The 14028-nt window shown below is 47.3% G+C and overlaps 1 protein-coding gene across 15 annotated transcripts in view; it reads right to left on the reverse strand.

Annotated features, from left to right (window-relative positions):
* Positions 1-14028, reverse strand: part of Pcbp3 (poly(rC) binding protein 3) — a 194131-nt gene that overhangs the window by 58617 nt on the left and 121486 nt on the right. For all 15 annotated transcript variants that reach the window (XM_034524895.2, XM_034524891.2, XM_034524885.2 and 12 more), the window contains one exon: positions 2632-2764. In XM_034524895.2, coding sequence (XP_034380786.1) covers positions 2632-2641 — 10 coding nt within the window. In that variant the 5' untranslated portion in view covers positions 2642-2764. The remainder of the gene's footprint in view (positions 1-2631; positions 2765-14028) is intronic.

Genomic DNA, 14028 nt, shown 5'->3' on the forward strand with positions numbered 1-14028 from the left:
TTGAGAGCTCCCCAGTAAGACCACCAGCCTAGGATCTGCAGTGTTGGGAGGTGAGCTGGCCAGGCTCCATCACTGCATCCTTTCCACAGAACAGGAGCAAGCTGCCCACATATGTCCTCTTTTTGCACTAGTATCACACAGTAAATACTTCCCTATGTTAATGTATTAAGGCTTAAGTAATTGTACCAAATTTCTGATGTTTCACTGTATAAGTAAGATTTCTGTCACTGGATTTTGTGTCTTAGTGTGTAGGACTATACTGAATCTACAACTGTTGAGTGTGCCAGATATTTTGAGTTGGTACATTGAGCAATGCTGTAATACTATTAGGGCAGATGTTTCCTCTCGAATATGTATGTTGAAAATCAATCTTCAGGCTAGGTGTGCTGGTGTACACCTTAAATCCAGCACTCGGGAGGAGGCAGAGACAGCCAGATCTCTGGGAGTTCAAGGCTACCCTGGTCTGTGTCCCAGGACAGCCAGAAATATATAGTGAGAGTCTGTCTTTAAAACCAAAAACAAGGAAGATCAATCACCATGGCAGAATTGGGGTCTATAAAAAGGGATTAAGTTGTCGCTTAATCATAACCTACATAACCCAACTAGTGTCTCACAAGAGGCTCAGGAAGAGTAGTTCTGCCCTCTTTGCCAAATGGTCCTCCCATCACATGAAAATACAGTATTTGCCTCTCCAAAGAAGGCAGAGTTTAAGGAAGCACCTCACTAAAAGCAGCTGCATCCCTACCAGACATCAACAGACTTCCTGACACCTTGATCTTGGGCTCCCAGACCCTAGAACTGTAAGTGTGAGATTTATGTTGGTTATGACTTACCTAGTCCTAAGAAAGGGTCCCCTCCCTTTGTTTTGTGATCTCCCTGGCATGTATATTTATAGAACATAATTTCTGGGTCAAAACTACATAAATTATGTCAGGTATGCATGCCCGCAATGCCAGCACTCAGACTCGCTGGTACTCCCTGAATGGCCACTCAGTCAGGGAATGTGTGCCTGGGAAAGACCATGGACCTTTACACGGGGCTCAGCAAGTCCTAGAGAGATGTTCTGGGCAGTGCAGGGAGATGGCTGGAGAAACCAGGTCCTTCATATTACCTGGAAATTAAGACAGACGACAGCGGGAACCTAGCCAACCCGGGACACTGAGCCAGCAGAGACAGTGTTGGAAGAACTCTGACCTCCAGGCATACCAGGACCCTAACATCTTGAAATCAGAGTTCTATGATTGCCTCTACGGGACCTTTACAAGAACTACAAAGTCAGCCCCTTTAACATCGCCTCCTGGATGGGGTGGAAGGCCCGCCACATCCCTTTCCTCCCCAAGCATATATAAGTATTCTACCCCAATAACTGTGTGGGGTGGGGTCGGAGGTATAGGGAGAAAGTCTTCAATGGTGTATAGCTAGCTGCCTGCCTATAATAATATATATAATATATATATATATATCTTCCCATGCCCTGTAAGTAACTCTTGTCTATGCTGCTGTAAGTAATTCCGGTAAGTCATTAGTTCAGTGAGACACAGTTGGATAGACTCATCCCTTTGGTCTGTCATTGCCCTCTCTTTCTGGGATGAATAAAAATAGTTTCTTCAGAAAAAGCCACACGGCAAAGGATGAGCTGGGTTTGCTCTCTCTTGATCATACCCATACCCGGGGTTCTGACTCTGAAAACCCTCTCCTACCTTGACCAACAACTCACAACTCCACTGTCCAGCTTAGCCAGCAAGGGCTGGTCCATGAAATTCCCTGGATATTTCTGGTAAGGTCCCAAAGTCGGGTACAGGCCTGGCCAGAGGGATAGAGGGGGTAGCTTAGAGACTGCTCCCCAAAACATTTCTTCCACTCAACCAGAGTGATTCCTCAAGAACTAACTCCCCCCCCCCAGTCAGTTGTTCTGTGACTCCACTACTACTGGCATACAGGGCCTAGGTGCATACTTGTCCCCAGTGTCTATGCATCGAGACCCCTTACTGCTCCATGGGTCCTTTCTAAGAATTTCTGGGCGCTCTCATGGGGCTTCAGGTGCTACCCATGAGTCTATAGGTGGCATTGAAAGAAGAGAGAGAGAGAGTAACCTTGTGGCCTTACCTCTCCCACTGTCTTTTGCTTTCCAAAACTCATGGTGTTTATCCAAAGTTGCAACAAGGGGCAGAAGTCTTTATTCACTGCCATGTGCCCAACCAGAAAGCACCTGACCTTCCTATTATCCACACCATCAGGAAACATTATGAATGACGGTGAGCAACTGAATTAATTCTTTATACCATCTTATCAGCAAGCAGAATAAAACCCCATGGCGACCATCCGTTCTCCAGACCCTAAACCTGTGCTTGCCTCATGATTCTTGGTAGCTCCGGCCAACTGCAGGAAAGGGGTCCAGCCTGTGTGGGTAGCCTCTGGGGTGGACTGGGCCTGAGCATGTACAGGCATAATTTGCTCACAGCCCTGGGAAAGAGTCCAAAGTATATACAGAACCTCAGGGCCCAACAGAATAGAACAGGACAGAACAAAGGACAGTAGCATTGCCAACATGTGTGTTCCTTAAAGCTGAGCCTGGCCTTGTACCACCACGCCTGATGAACAGACAGACAGAAGAGCCTCAGGGCAACTCACCTTCCCCCATAGGCAGGCTCTATGGTTCAAAGCAGGTCCATAGATCCAAATGCTGAAGCGCACTGTGGCTCAGAGCAGCAGCCACTGAAACTGGAGGTCTCTGGCAGGGCTGGCTTGGCTGGAGCTCACCTACCTGAAAGAGAAACACACACGGGTGAGTACTGAGCTCTGGACTCCAGGGTCTTGACCTTAGGACCGACAGCCTTTCTTTTCCTACTCAGCAGAGCCAGACATTCCAGTGTCTCTGAAATGGTCAGGCCTAAGGTCTGTGTGGGGAGGATGTGTACCAACAGGGATGGCCTCGGGATGATGCCAGAACAGCACAACAGAGGCAAAGGAACACAGAGAAGGCGTCCGTTTCACAACGGAAGGTGTCCCAGAGAAGATGCTATGAGGAATCGTACGACTGATCTGATTATAATAGTTAGCAGACATGTCTTCTACTCACAATGTTTAGCATATATGTCTTCCGCTTATAGGTTTTAACAAATGCATCTGCACAGGCACTAAGTTTAAAATGACAGTTATTGGGTACACACTAAGGGCATTGCTGCCTTTCTATGTTCACAGTCCACACACGGAAGATCACTAGGCTCTTCCACTTCACCTTGCAGGGCTGCTGCTGGAGCCCTTGTCTGCACTGCCTTCTCTCCAGCCCCACTACAGAGTCAGCCTATGCTTCCGGCTTTTCACTTTGGGAATTCAGATTCGGTGCCAACACCAGATGTGTGATTTCTAGTCACAAGCATCCCTTCGTCACTACCCTCCCTGCTGTTTCTTACTCTGTTCTACAGGTCCATATCTATAGCACGCACACATGATTAGCAGGGACGTTTAACAGGCTTGCAGATAACAGGATTTTGTGCTTGGACCTGTGAGATCAGTGCGCCAACAGTAATCACAACCTAGCCTGTGTCTGCCCTTGCCAGAGCTGTCCAGCTGAGCAGCTGAGGGAGGCTGTCTCCTGCAGGTGTGGGCAACTCGCCCACAGCGTGAAGTTCCAAGGCAAAGGAGAACATACTGGTGGGAAGGGATCCCATGCCAGCCGAGGTTGAAAGGAACCCACCCCACCTTTCGTCGTGGGTCCTAGAGCCGGGGAAGCTGTCCCACAGATGTGGCACTGAGCTCTGAGTACCAGGATGTGGAGCTGGGCCCGGAAGTCAGTGTGTGCGAGACCAAGGTCACCTGAATGTGTATATAGTATATGAACTAAGATAATATTTAAAAAGTTAAACAAGGGGGTAAGGAGATGCCTCACTGGTAACAGGCCTGCTTACAAACACGAGTTCAGCTCCAAGCAGCCACATATAAACAAAATGCAATGGCATACGCTTATAATGCCATAGCTGGGAAAGCAGAGGCAGGAGGATTCCTGGGAGTTGCTGGTCAGCTAGCCTAGTCAGATTGATAAGTTTCGATAAGACTCTCTCTCAAAAAAAGTAGAATGGAGAGCAATTGAGGGACATATCTAATATTAATCTCTGACTTCCACATGCACATACATGTGTACTTGCACATACCATGAACATGCATGTATGCGCAAGCACATACACCCATACTCATTAAACAAAATAAGAGTCAGGTATGGCTTTTCCCACCTGTCATTCCAGCACTAGGGAAGCCAATGCAGGAGGTTCAGAAATTCAAGGCTAGCCTACAATACGTAGTGAGACCTTCATTCAAAACTCCAAGGGCTAGGGACATAAAGCCGTGCTAGATTGTTTGCCTGGTGTCCACAAAACCCCGGGTTTGATCTCCAATACTATATACATGGGATCAATAGAAGAACCAGGAGATCCTCTATTAACTATTGCAGCGTTAGCTTGTCTTGTCTTCACCCTGGCCCCACCCTCAGAGCCATACTAGTGTGGCGTGGCAATTAAAGGGCACAGCCGATTTGCTCCCACACTGACAATCAGGCGCTGTGGGAGCAGGTGAGTGAAGTACAGGACAGGGAGCTGAAGCTGAAGCCATGGATGGTGAACACCACACAGCCCCGCCCATGCCATGTGCTTAGAGAGTCTGCCGGAACTATGTAACATTCCAAGAGTCACAGGGAAACCTTTGGGAGAGAATCCAGCCGAGGGAACCCTTGACCTCGGCATCACCAGGTACCATCCCTGGGAAGAAACTTCGCCTAGAGACAAAATGGCTACTCAAAACTCTCCACTGATGAGTTAGTGGCCATCACAACGGCCATCAGCTCGGCCTCTGCTTGCTTCGCTGTGCAAAGCCCTACTTTTTTTTTTCAGCTTTAAAATTAATGTTTGTATCTTTTGCAGAAAAGTACGAAACTGTTGTGGACAGGAAATAAAAACGTTGCATGCTAGCCAATAGAACTGTTACTCCTAGCCATCTGGAGTACCCTTTCTTTAGGATCACAATGTGGTGGGAGCGGCTGCCGGGCTGGCCATGGCTTGGCCTTTCATCCCCACTTGCTAGAATAGAGGCAGTCCCTTGGTGCAGCACATCTTGTGACGCTAGCATCTGAGGTGGCCCACACGAGCACTCAGTGGCTGTTTTAGTGAGGAACCATTTGGTCACATTAGTTTCTTCTCGTGCTGCTGGATCTGCTTGCTCAATGGCCTGTCACTGAAGAGAATCCCAGAACCGTGGCCCACCTTGGAACATGGTATGGTTGCAAAATGTAAAGTTGGCTTCCTTTTAGCATGGTGCTTTAAAAAAAACATGTATAACAAAGTGCTCAGGGTAAAGCTAGTCTTTAGATAGTCTTTAGAAAATGCTGCTACTTTTATGCCACTTGGAGGAAGACTTTCGATGACCAAGCCTAGTGTGTGTATGTGTGTGTGTGTGTGTGTGTGTGTGTGTGTGTGTGTGTATGTGTAATTTCTCTCATGTACATGGAGTCATTTTTATAAACTGGTGATAACTACACAGTGAAACTTGATAGTGTTGACAAATTTGTTAAAATAGAAAATAAAATGTCTCAACAAGTTTGCAACTTTCCCCTTATCTCTATCTGCAGAGAACTCTGTTCTCTGTGGCCTTGTGGGCCACAGACCTGAGGATAGGGAAAACTGAGATGGGAAGGGGTGGCCTGCATCCTTCCTCATCAGGGAAGTAGAGCTTATGCCTCACCATAGTTCTTCCAGCTTGTGTGACTGGGGGCCATGGTAGGGTTTACAGGCCCAAATAAACATCAGACTATGACACGGACACTGTAAACCAATGGGATGAGACCAAAGGGCTGCAGTGAGCTCTGCTTTGGTTCCATCCTTGCATCATAGTGCCCAGGAAGGCCCCAGGAATGCTGGGATTATACTAGTGGGCAAGAATTTGTGAGGCTTGGGTCTCTGAGCGGTGACTCCAGGCTTATGGAAGATCTATCACAACCTGGCAAGCCTTGGGACATGGCCACAGCCTCAGCGAGCCAAGGTCAGGAAGGATGGACATCAAGGACAGAATGGACTCCAGAGATGCGAGCTGAGGAAACGGCTGCTGCTGCAGAGGTTGGGTAGGGGGTGCCTGCACTGGGGCAGTATAGAGGGGCTGCTGCTGGGCTGGGGAGCTGCCTGGGGGTGGCAAGGGCTGCTTATTTGTATATAATAGGAACACAGCGGATGCTGAGTCCATTCTTTTGATTGCTCTCCCATGGGGGGGTGAGGGGGAGCCTAACTCTGAAACACATTCAGCATCATGTTAGCTGATGTCATTATTTTTGCTAAACTCCCAACTACTTACCGGTAAGTATTCTCTCTCAAGAGTATGTCTTCCATAAATAACAAAAGACAAGTACTTCATTAGAGAAGTCTCTGTTTCACGGTTTGGGCCGAGAGGGACAAACTGAGCAAGCCCTTGGCTGTCCTGGGGTGGTCTGCTCCTCTAACTCAGGAACCTGTTCAGAGCATAGCCCTCAATCTCCCTAAAAGTCCATTTAAAGGCTAGCTGGAAAACATATGAACACACATACACTCATGCGTGCATACACACATATATGCACATATGCACATTTTACATACACACACATACATATACATGCAGCCTTGTCAGCATCATATTCTCTAAGACCCACTTAAGCCTCCTGCCCCCCTTTAAATGAACTCACTGTTCATAAGTTGAGGTTCTGTCTTTATATATAGTATACCAATACGGCTTGGTGCCACCAGGGGCCTCGGTCAAGCTGTGTATTCAAGAACTTTCCAGAGAGGGGCTCTTAGATTCAGAGGAGGGAGCCAGAACTCCTCTAAGGAGTCAGCACACATGACGCTCGGGCCTGCAGGGTCCAGATGTGTTGCCCTGGTGTACGTCTGCTCAGATGCTGTGCTGTGGCTGTGGGTGTGGTAGAGTGGTCACTGTCTCAGCACAGACCTTATCTAAATCAGGGAGGAGGTACCTCAAGATACAGGTCATAGGGCCTCCGTGTGGGCCCTGGAAACATCAGGCAATGGTGGCCTCCAATTGCCCAGGGTTCAGGACAGTACCTGTGTCTACAGGTTCACATTCTCAGAGACAATCTCTTGAAACACTAGGGTCCAACAACCCTATGAGAGCAGGGCACTAGGCTGTGGCTGTAAGGTTGACAGACAAGGGCTAAAGCTGTTGCCAGTTACCACAACCTGGTAAAGCAGGGTCCTGAAGGGCTCTGGGCCTCCACCTTCCAGTTTGCAGAATGTTAAAACAGGCTTCTAGAACAGGCAAGAGGGTGGATTCCACACAGCAGAGGCCCGGGACATCTGAGGGGACTGAGAGGGTCATCAGCAGGCACTAAAGCAACAAGAACTTTCTGGGGTGTCTCTCCGTACACGGGTTTTTAGTGAAGAAGATGCACATGTAGCTTCAAGTGGCCTGGCCGCTTACTACACATGTCTAACAGAACTACCTGATGCTTTCAGCACATCAGGTTTGAATGCATACTGAGTGCAAAAAAGCCCAGAGACAGTCTAAAGTATGGAGGGAAAGTGGACAGGCTGGTGAGAAGGGGCTCGTGGGACAAGAGCTGTGGTAGGAAGGCCACTGCTGACTAGAAGCTGAGATGGTCAACTAGGTGCAACTCACAAGCTCTGAGTAAAGGTATGTGCCACCTTCTTTCTCCCCAGGCACCCCGAAATGTTTTTCATCTCAGAATAGAATAGGGAGACCCACAACCCCACCCCATGTCTCCTCACCCCAGAGGCTAGCCACAGGCTTGAAGAAAAGCTGAGGGCCAGATAAGCAGAGGCAGCCACATTCCTTGGGTCCGCCTACCATGGCATATTTGGAATCACCACACTTGGCCATGCAGTCTGATGATGAAGCCCTTCCCATCCCAGTTCACAGAGCGGCTCTTCCGTTACTGGGGAGCCGGTAGGCAGCTGGCTTAACCCACTACCTATGGGTTTTCCCAGCTGTGCTTGGGTGGGAGTTCTCAACAGGATGAGGCGTTCAGGGAGAAAAGGTGCTTGTGTGGCTAAGGGGGTGCCCGTTGGCAGTGACAAGTCCTGGGTGATACCCCAGCCTGTGTGAGACCAGAGACAAATGATGACCCTGGGCCATGTGGCCATGAGGCTCTTGGGGAGGCAGACTCGGTAGGAAAATCTCAAGAGCTGCTTCCTATGAGCTGTGAACAATGACTGGTCCTCTTGCAACACAACATGACTTCCGGCAGCAGCCCCATGGGAAAGCCATCTAAGGAACGGACTTTACCTGAGTGAACTTTTCTCTCGCTTACTCCAGGGATGAGGTCTGGTTTAGAGGGCAGCAAAGAGAGGAGGAAGCCTGGGCAGGGGCACTACTAATGAAGCACACACTGAGGAAACAATTTTGCCTCAGAAACACAAAAAACTCAAGCCAGCAGAGATGTAGCTTCAGGCATGCTAGCTCTGCCCACGAGTTGATAAACAAAATATACCAAGGACTCCCTACACGGAGAGAGCCCGATCTGTGCCCTGGGGGGTGGGGGTGAGGGTAGGGAGGGGTTGGGGACGGATGGTGTGTGTGTGTGCTAACCCCCATATGCAGTCCCAGCCTGTCCAAAGAAGGCTGGCTATTGTAGTGTGGGTGGTGTGGTCAACATAACTTCCATACTTAACAACTCAGGAAATGCATGCTCATAATCCGGGTGCGTCCCCTTGCTGATGAAGCTCATTGAGTATGTGAAATCAGTGCCACTAGGTGGCAGCAGAGCACCATCGTCTGCTCAAGCACAGCAGCCTCTACCTTTCCTCAAAGTCAAAACTGCACCCTAGGCTTTGGCCACAGCCCAGCACTGGGCCCTCGTAGCACCTGCCTCTGCAATTCTAATACAAACAGGAATCACCCACATTCCCACACGTTATCGGCCACAGCTATTTCTAGCTCCCAGGGCAGAAGTGAACCATGCTACAGAACTGGAACCTTTGCCTTCCAGGCAAGTCTAAGAAAGTGTGTGCTGGCCTAATTCATCTCAACGGGGTGTCGCAGTGTTTGTGACTTCAGTCAGAGCCTTTCTGTGACACCAGTCACTTTCAGAGGTACTGTTGGCAGCACCAAGGCCCAGTCTTGGTATTTAGGTGGGGGTGGGGGTGGGGTTCCCAGGTATCACAGACTAAGGTGGCAAAATGAAATGTGGAGATCCAGTTTTCTGATAGTCAGCCCTGCCTGGGTCAGCAGGGTGTGCTGGCCCACATCCCTGTGGCCGTAATCCTCCAGGCTAAGACATACGTGACAATGAGTGCGGGAAATGTATTGTCCAGGCTGGAGGTCTTAAGCTGCTGGCTGAGCAAGGCCCGTGATTGAAAGGGGAACTGAGAAGGATTGGGGGTTCTATGGAAGAGGACCTTGCAATGTGTAAGAGGCATTCTCCCAATCCCTCCCTAAGGGGCCTAAAGCAGCAAGCAGAAGCAGTCAATGTTGGTCGGCAGAGACTGCTAGATACTGGCCCATTTCATGGGACCTAAACACTATCATGAACCCCAATTAATGTGACCAGTGGAATCCTTGCCCCAGGATGCTCCACAAGGCCATGATGCTGTCAAGTGACAGCTGGACATTTTCTCCTCTTACTAATCACAAAACTGGGGTGGAGATGATGCATTTCTGTTTGCTCCCTGGTCTTGGACGGGAAAGGTCAGGTAGATCTCTGAGGACCACGCTCATCCCAGACAAATAGCACCTGGGAAGAACTGCAGTGTCAGCCTGCCATCGGGGACTTAAGGCCACGGAGAGCTTTAACCCCTTGGCAAGCCCACTCTATTTCTACTGTAAATGGATGGACAGGTCAGTGACCCACCCATCCACTCAGCCAGCATCCAAGTGCTGGTGCCATTGGAAGTGCTGAGCCAGATGCAGTCTCTGCTGTGTCAGTATGGGAGAGAAACTACATGGGTCAGCCTTCTCAGCCTCACCAGTGAATACCATCCAGAAGAGTCTCTCTTCATGGGAAAAATAACACGCAATCATGGCCTCCTTCAGAGTTAAGGGAGCCCTCCTTGCTGTCCCAGGACAGTGTTCAGGAAATACAATTGCTTTTGTTATGTTTTTGATAGATGCCCCCTTTCTTTTTCTTCTTCCTTCTTTCCTTCCTTCCTTCCTCCCTCCCTCCCTCCTTCCTTTGACAGGTTTTCTCTGTGTAGCCCTGACTCTCCAGGAACTTGCTCTGTAGACCAGGCTGGCTTCAAACTCAGAGATCCACCTGCCTCTGCCTCCTGAGTACTGAGATTAAAGTAGTGTGCCAGCACCACCCGTTGTCTGTAATAGACTTTTAAAGATCAGTTTTAGGTGCACGAGAGACTGGTACCCATGTATCCCCTTATACACAGTCCTTCCGTTATCAACAGCTCCCACCAGAGCACCCTTGCTGTAACCACTACATCAACTATGACACATCCATCGCTTCCTTTGAAAATACATTCTACATCCGGGTTTCTGCTTGTCATACACTCCTCAACTTCAGAAGGTAGAATGATGTGCACCCACAATTACAGTATCACACAGACTAATTCATAGCTCTAAAAAAGCCTCCGTAATCTGCCTACTCATCCTTCCCAACCTCTCGGCAATCACTCATCTTTGTTCCATGTCTGTCGCCATGCTTTTTCTAAAACACCGCACAGTTGGAACCGTACAGTCTTTGGCATATTCTAATCAGCTTTCAACTCAATACTAAGTATGATTTCTCCATGTCTTCTCATGATTGGCAGCTCGTTTCTCTTTAGCACTGAATACCCTATCATCTGAATGTACCATGGTTTGCTTAAGGCTCTACCCACTGAAGCGTACCCTGTTGCATTCAAAGTTTTGGCAATTACGGATGAAGCTGCTGTATATCCATGTACAGATTTCTGGGTGGGCATAACAACCCATTTGGGTAGATATCAAGGAGCCTAATGGTGGGGTCATGAAATATAAGAATGTGTCATTTGTAAGAAACTAATAAAATCTTTCTTTGTAAATGACTATGAAATTTTGTTTTTCATTGGCGGGGACAGTGGGAGTGAGACTGGGAGAGGGATGGGGAAGAAGAGAGAATTAATGAATGAATGAATATGAATATGAATTCTTGTTGATTTTGCCAATGTGCACTGTTGTCAATGTTCCGTACTTTGGCCATTCTGGCAGCTGTGTAGTGATATCTCATTTTAATTTAATTTGATTTCCCTAATGAGATATAATGTGGGAAATCTCTTCTTTCATATATTGGCTACATATGAATCCTTTCTGGTGAGGTACTGAATTGGAGGAGTTTTCCATACTAGTCCCGTAACAGAGCCATCTTCTTTAAATATTTCACTCTGGGGCTTGGTTTTTCACTCTCCTGACAGAATCATATTCTATTAAGCAGAAAACTTCTACCAAAATTAACCACTTCTTTCCCCCCATAAATAGGTACTTGAACATTCCTATCAGAAACACTAAAAGCCATCTTGATTTTCTTCTATCCTTTCCAGTTTCGTTTCGGGTTTTACATTTAGGTCTGTGGTCCATTTTGATTTGCTGTTTTTTGGAGGGAGGGGCCTGTAGACTCCAGAGTTTCCTAGCTGTTATCTTTGCCTAAGGTCACCATAGATCAGCTGGCTATATTCGTGTGACTTACAGCTGAGATCTTCGCAGTTATGAACTTGTCTATTCTTTTACCAACACAATAGTATCGTGATTACTGTAGTTTAAAGTTTTCAATTCCATGTATTGATTAGTGTGTGCAAGCACATGAATGTGAAAATGTGTGCACATTCATATCAAGGCACACACGGAGAGGTCAGAAAACTTGTGGGAATTACTTCTCTCTTTTCTCCATGTGGCGTGTCTCCACTGACCCTGGACCCTGGTGGCAGTCTCTCTCTACTGAGCTCTGTCATCGTGTTTCAGAGAATGTTTTGAAGTCAGTAACAACATTTTGCTGTTTTCCTCTTTCCTCTAATGGGCTACTCTGGGTCAACAATTCCTCCCAAAAAAACTTCAGAATCACCGACAAGGTGTCCGAAATATAACTAGTAAGCATATTTATTTGTATCGCGGTGACTCTACATCAATCAAGTCATGACAAAGTGACATTATCTCAATATTGAATCTAATCCTTGAACATAAAATATCTATGTATTTAATTCTTTGATTCATTTATCACTTTTTCTAACAGTTGGCCACATATAAATTTTGTGTGTGGTGTACATGTGTGTGTGCATTCGCCTAAGTATTGGGGGGTCTGCTAAAGTGGTATTGTGTTCTAATTTTAATTCTGCCTGTTCATTGCTAGCATATAGGACCCTGACTTATTTTTGCATATTCTTATATCTCAAAATCTTTCTGGAATGATCTATTAGCTTTGTGACTTTTGTGTAGTTTTTGTCTGCATACATTTTTTAATCTTAAATGTCCCCCTAAGGCCCAGATGTCAAAAGCTAGCCTGTCAGCCTGTGGCTCTGCTGGGAGGTGTTGGAAGCTTTAGGAAGTACTACCTAGTAAAAAGAAGTGAGCTCACTACAGGTGTGTCCTTCAGGATAACTGGAAGCTGGTCTGCTCTCCTGCTCTCCCTGAACTCCTCTGCCTGACAGCTAATTAGCTTTTCTAAGAAGTCGCCTTGTTTTCAATCTTTGCTTATATTTCATTGATTCATATCACTGCAATTTAATTTTCATCTAGTTCAAAACATTTCTGAATTTCACTTTATCATTCTCTCTTTCTAAAGACTTTCTAACATCTCTTACAAGGCAGGAGGGTCATGTGGTTCAGAACAAGTCACTCTGACCCACTTTGGTCCCAAGCCCGTCCCTTCTCCCTTCAGGCCCACTATCACTCTGTGAAACAATTCCACGGGCTCAGTGAGTGCTCTCTACCGGAAATGCTTGGAGCTAGAACTGCTTCCCAGCCTGGGTCCTCACCTGTAGGATCATCAATTCTAGACAGAGATAAAAAAAAAATGGAAAATAATATGTAACTACAAGATACCATTGGCATTGTATTGGTAACTTTGCCTGTTGCTGTGACAAATTGCCCTGATAAAGAAGAGAGAGCTTAGGGGAGAAAGAGGTCTGCTTTGGCTAATAATTCAAGGTACAGTTCATCATGGGAAGAAGTACAGGTGGCTGGCCACACTGAATCCTCAGTCAGGAAGCAGAGTGACAGCTGCCAGTGTTCAGCCAGCTTTTCTCTTGTCTCTGCAGTCTAGACCCAAGCGCAGGGAATGGTCCTGCCCACTTTGGGGACTAAACTGTGAGGTTTTCTCTAGGCTGTTCCACACAGACCTGTCCAAAGGCTTGTCTCCTAGGAGATTCGAGATACCATTGGGTTGGTAAGCCTCCTTGACTACCACAATAATCAATGTTTCTGGAGCACTAAAATCAACAAGACACCTATAAATCTTGATCAAAAGTAAGGACTCATAAATGGAAAGCACTCCCTGGAAGTTAATGTCTAAAATGTGACTTTCTCAAAAAGAAATTGGCTGTGCTCACAAACATAAAACTCTCAAAGGATAAGCAGCAAGGCAACCCAGGGACCCTAGAGCAGGCAGCATCTGCACTGAGATGGGTGGTATCTAAGAATCAGATGGCAATGCCAACACAGATCCTTGGAGGGCAGAGCCTGCCCGCAACTCTGGGTCAACAGACAGGAGTTGAACCTGGCACAGAGGCACTCTGGGAGGCAGTGACCCATACCTGGGACCATGGCCATTGGAGGCTTGCTCTGCAGAGAGAACCTTCCACTCACCCTCCCACTGCCAATCCTGTGACTTGATTCCTCTCAGACTGGGCTCTTGGTTCTAAATGGGGATCATGAAATATCCACCTTTCAGGGCTGTGGGAAGTACTCTATAATTTGCAAAATGGTACAGAGATGAAGAAATTTCCCTCATACGATCCTAAAGTAAAAATAGGAGATGAGAGAGGCGTGGGAATGTGTTCACTATCTTAGTAGCGAATGATGCCAGGATGCCACTGTCTGCTGGCATTGTGACCATACCTTTACCAGGCCTTCCTTCCTACT

This window comes from Arvicanthis niloticus, chromosome 20, assembly GCF_011762505.2.
Source record: "Arvicanthis niloticus isolate mArvNil1 chromosome 20, mArvNil1.pat.X, whole genome shotgun sequence".
Lineage (NCBI taxonomy): Eukaryota > Metazoa > Chordata > Mammalia > Rodentia > Muridae > Arvicanthis > Arvicanthis niloticus.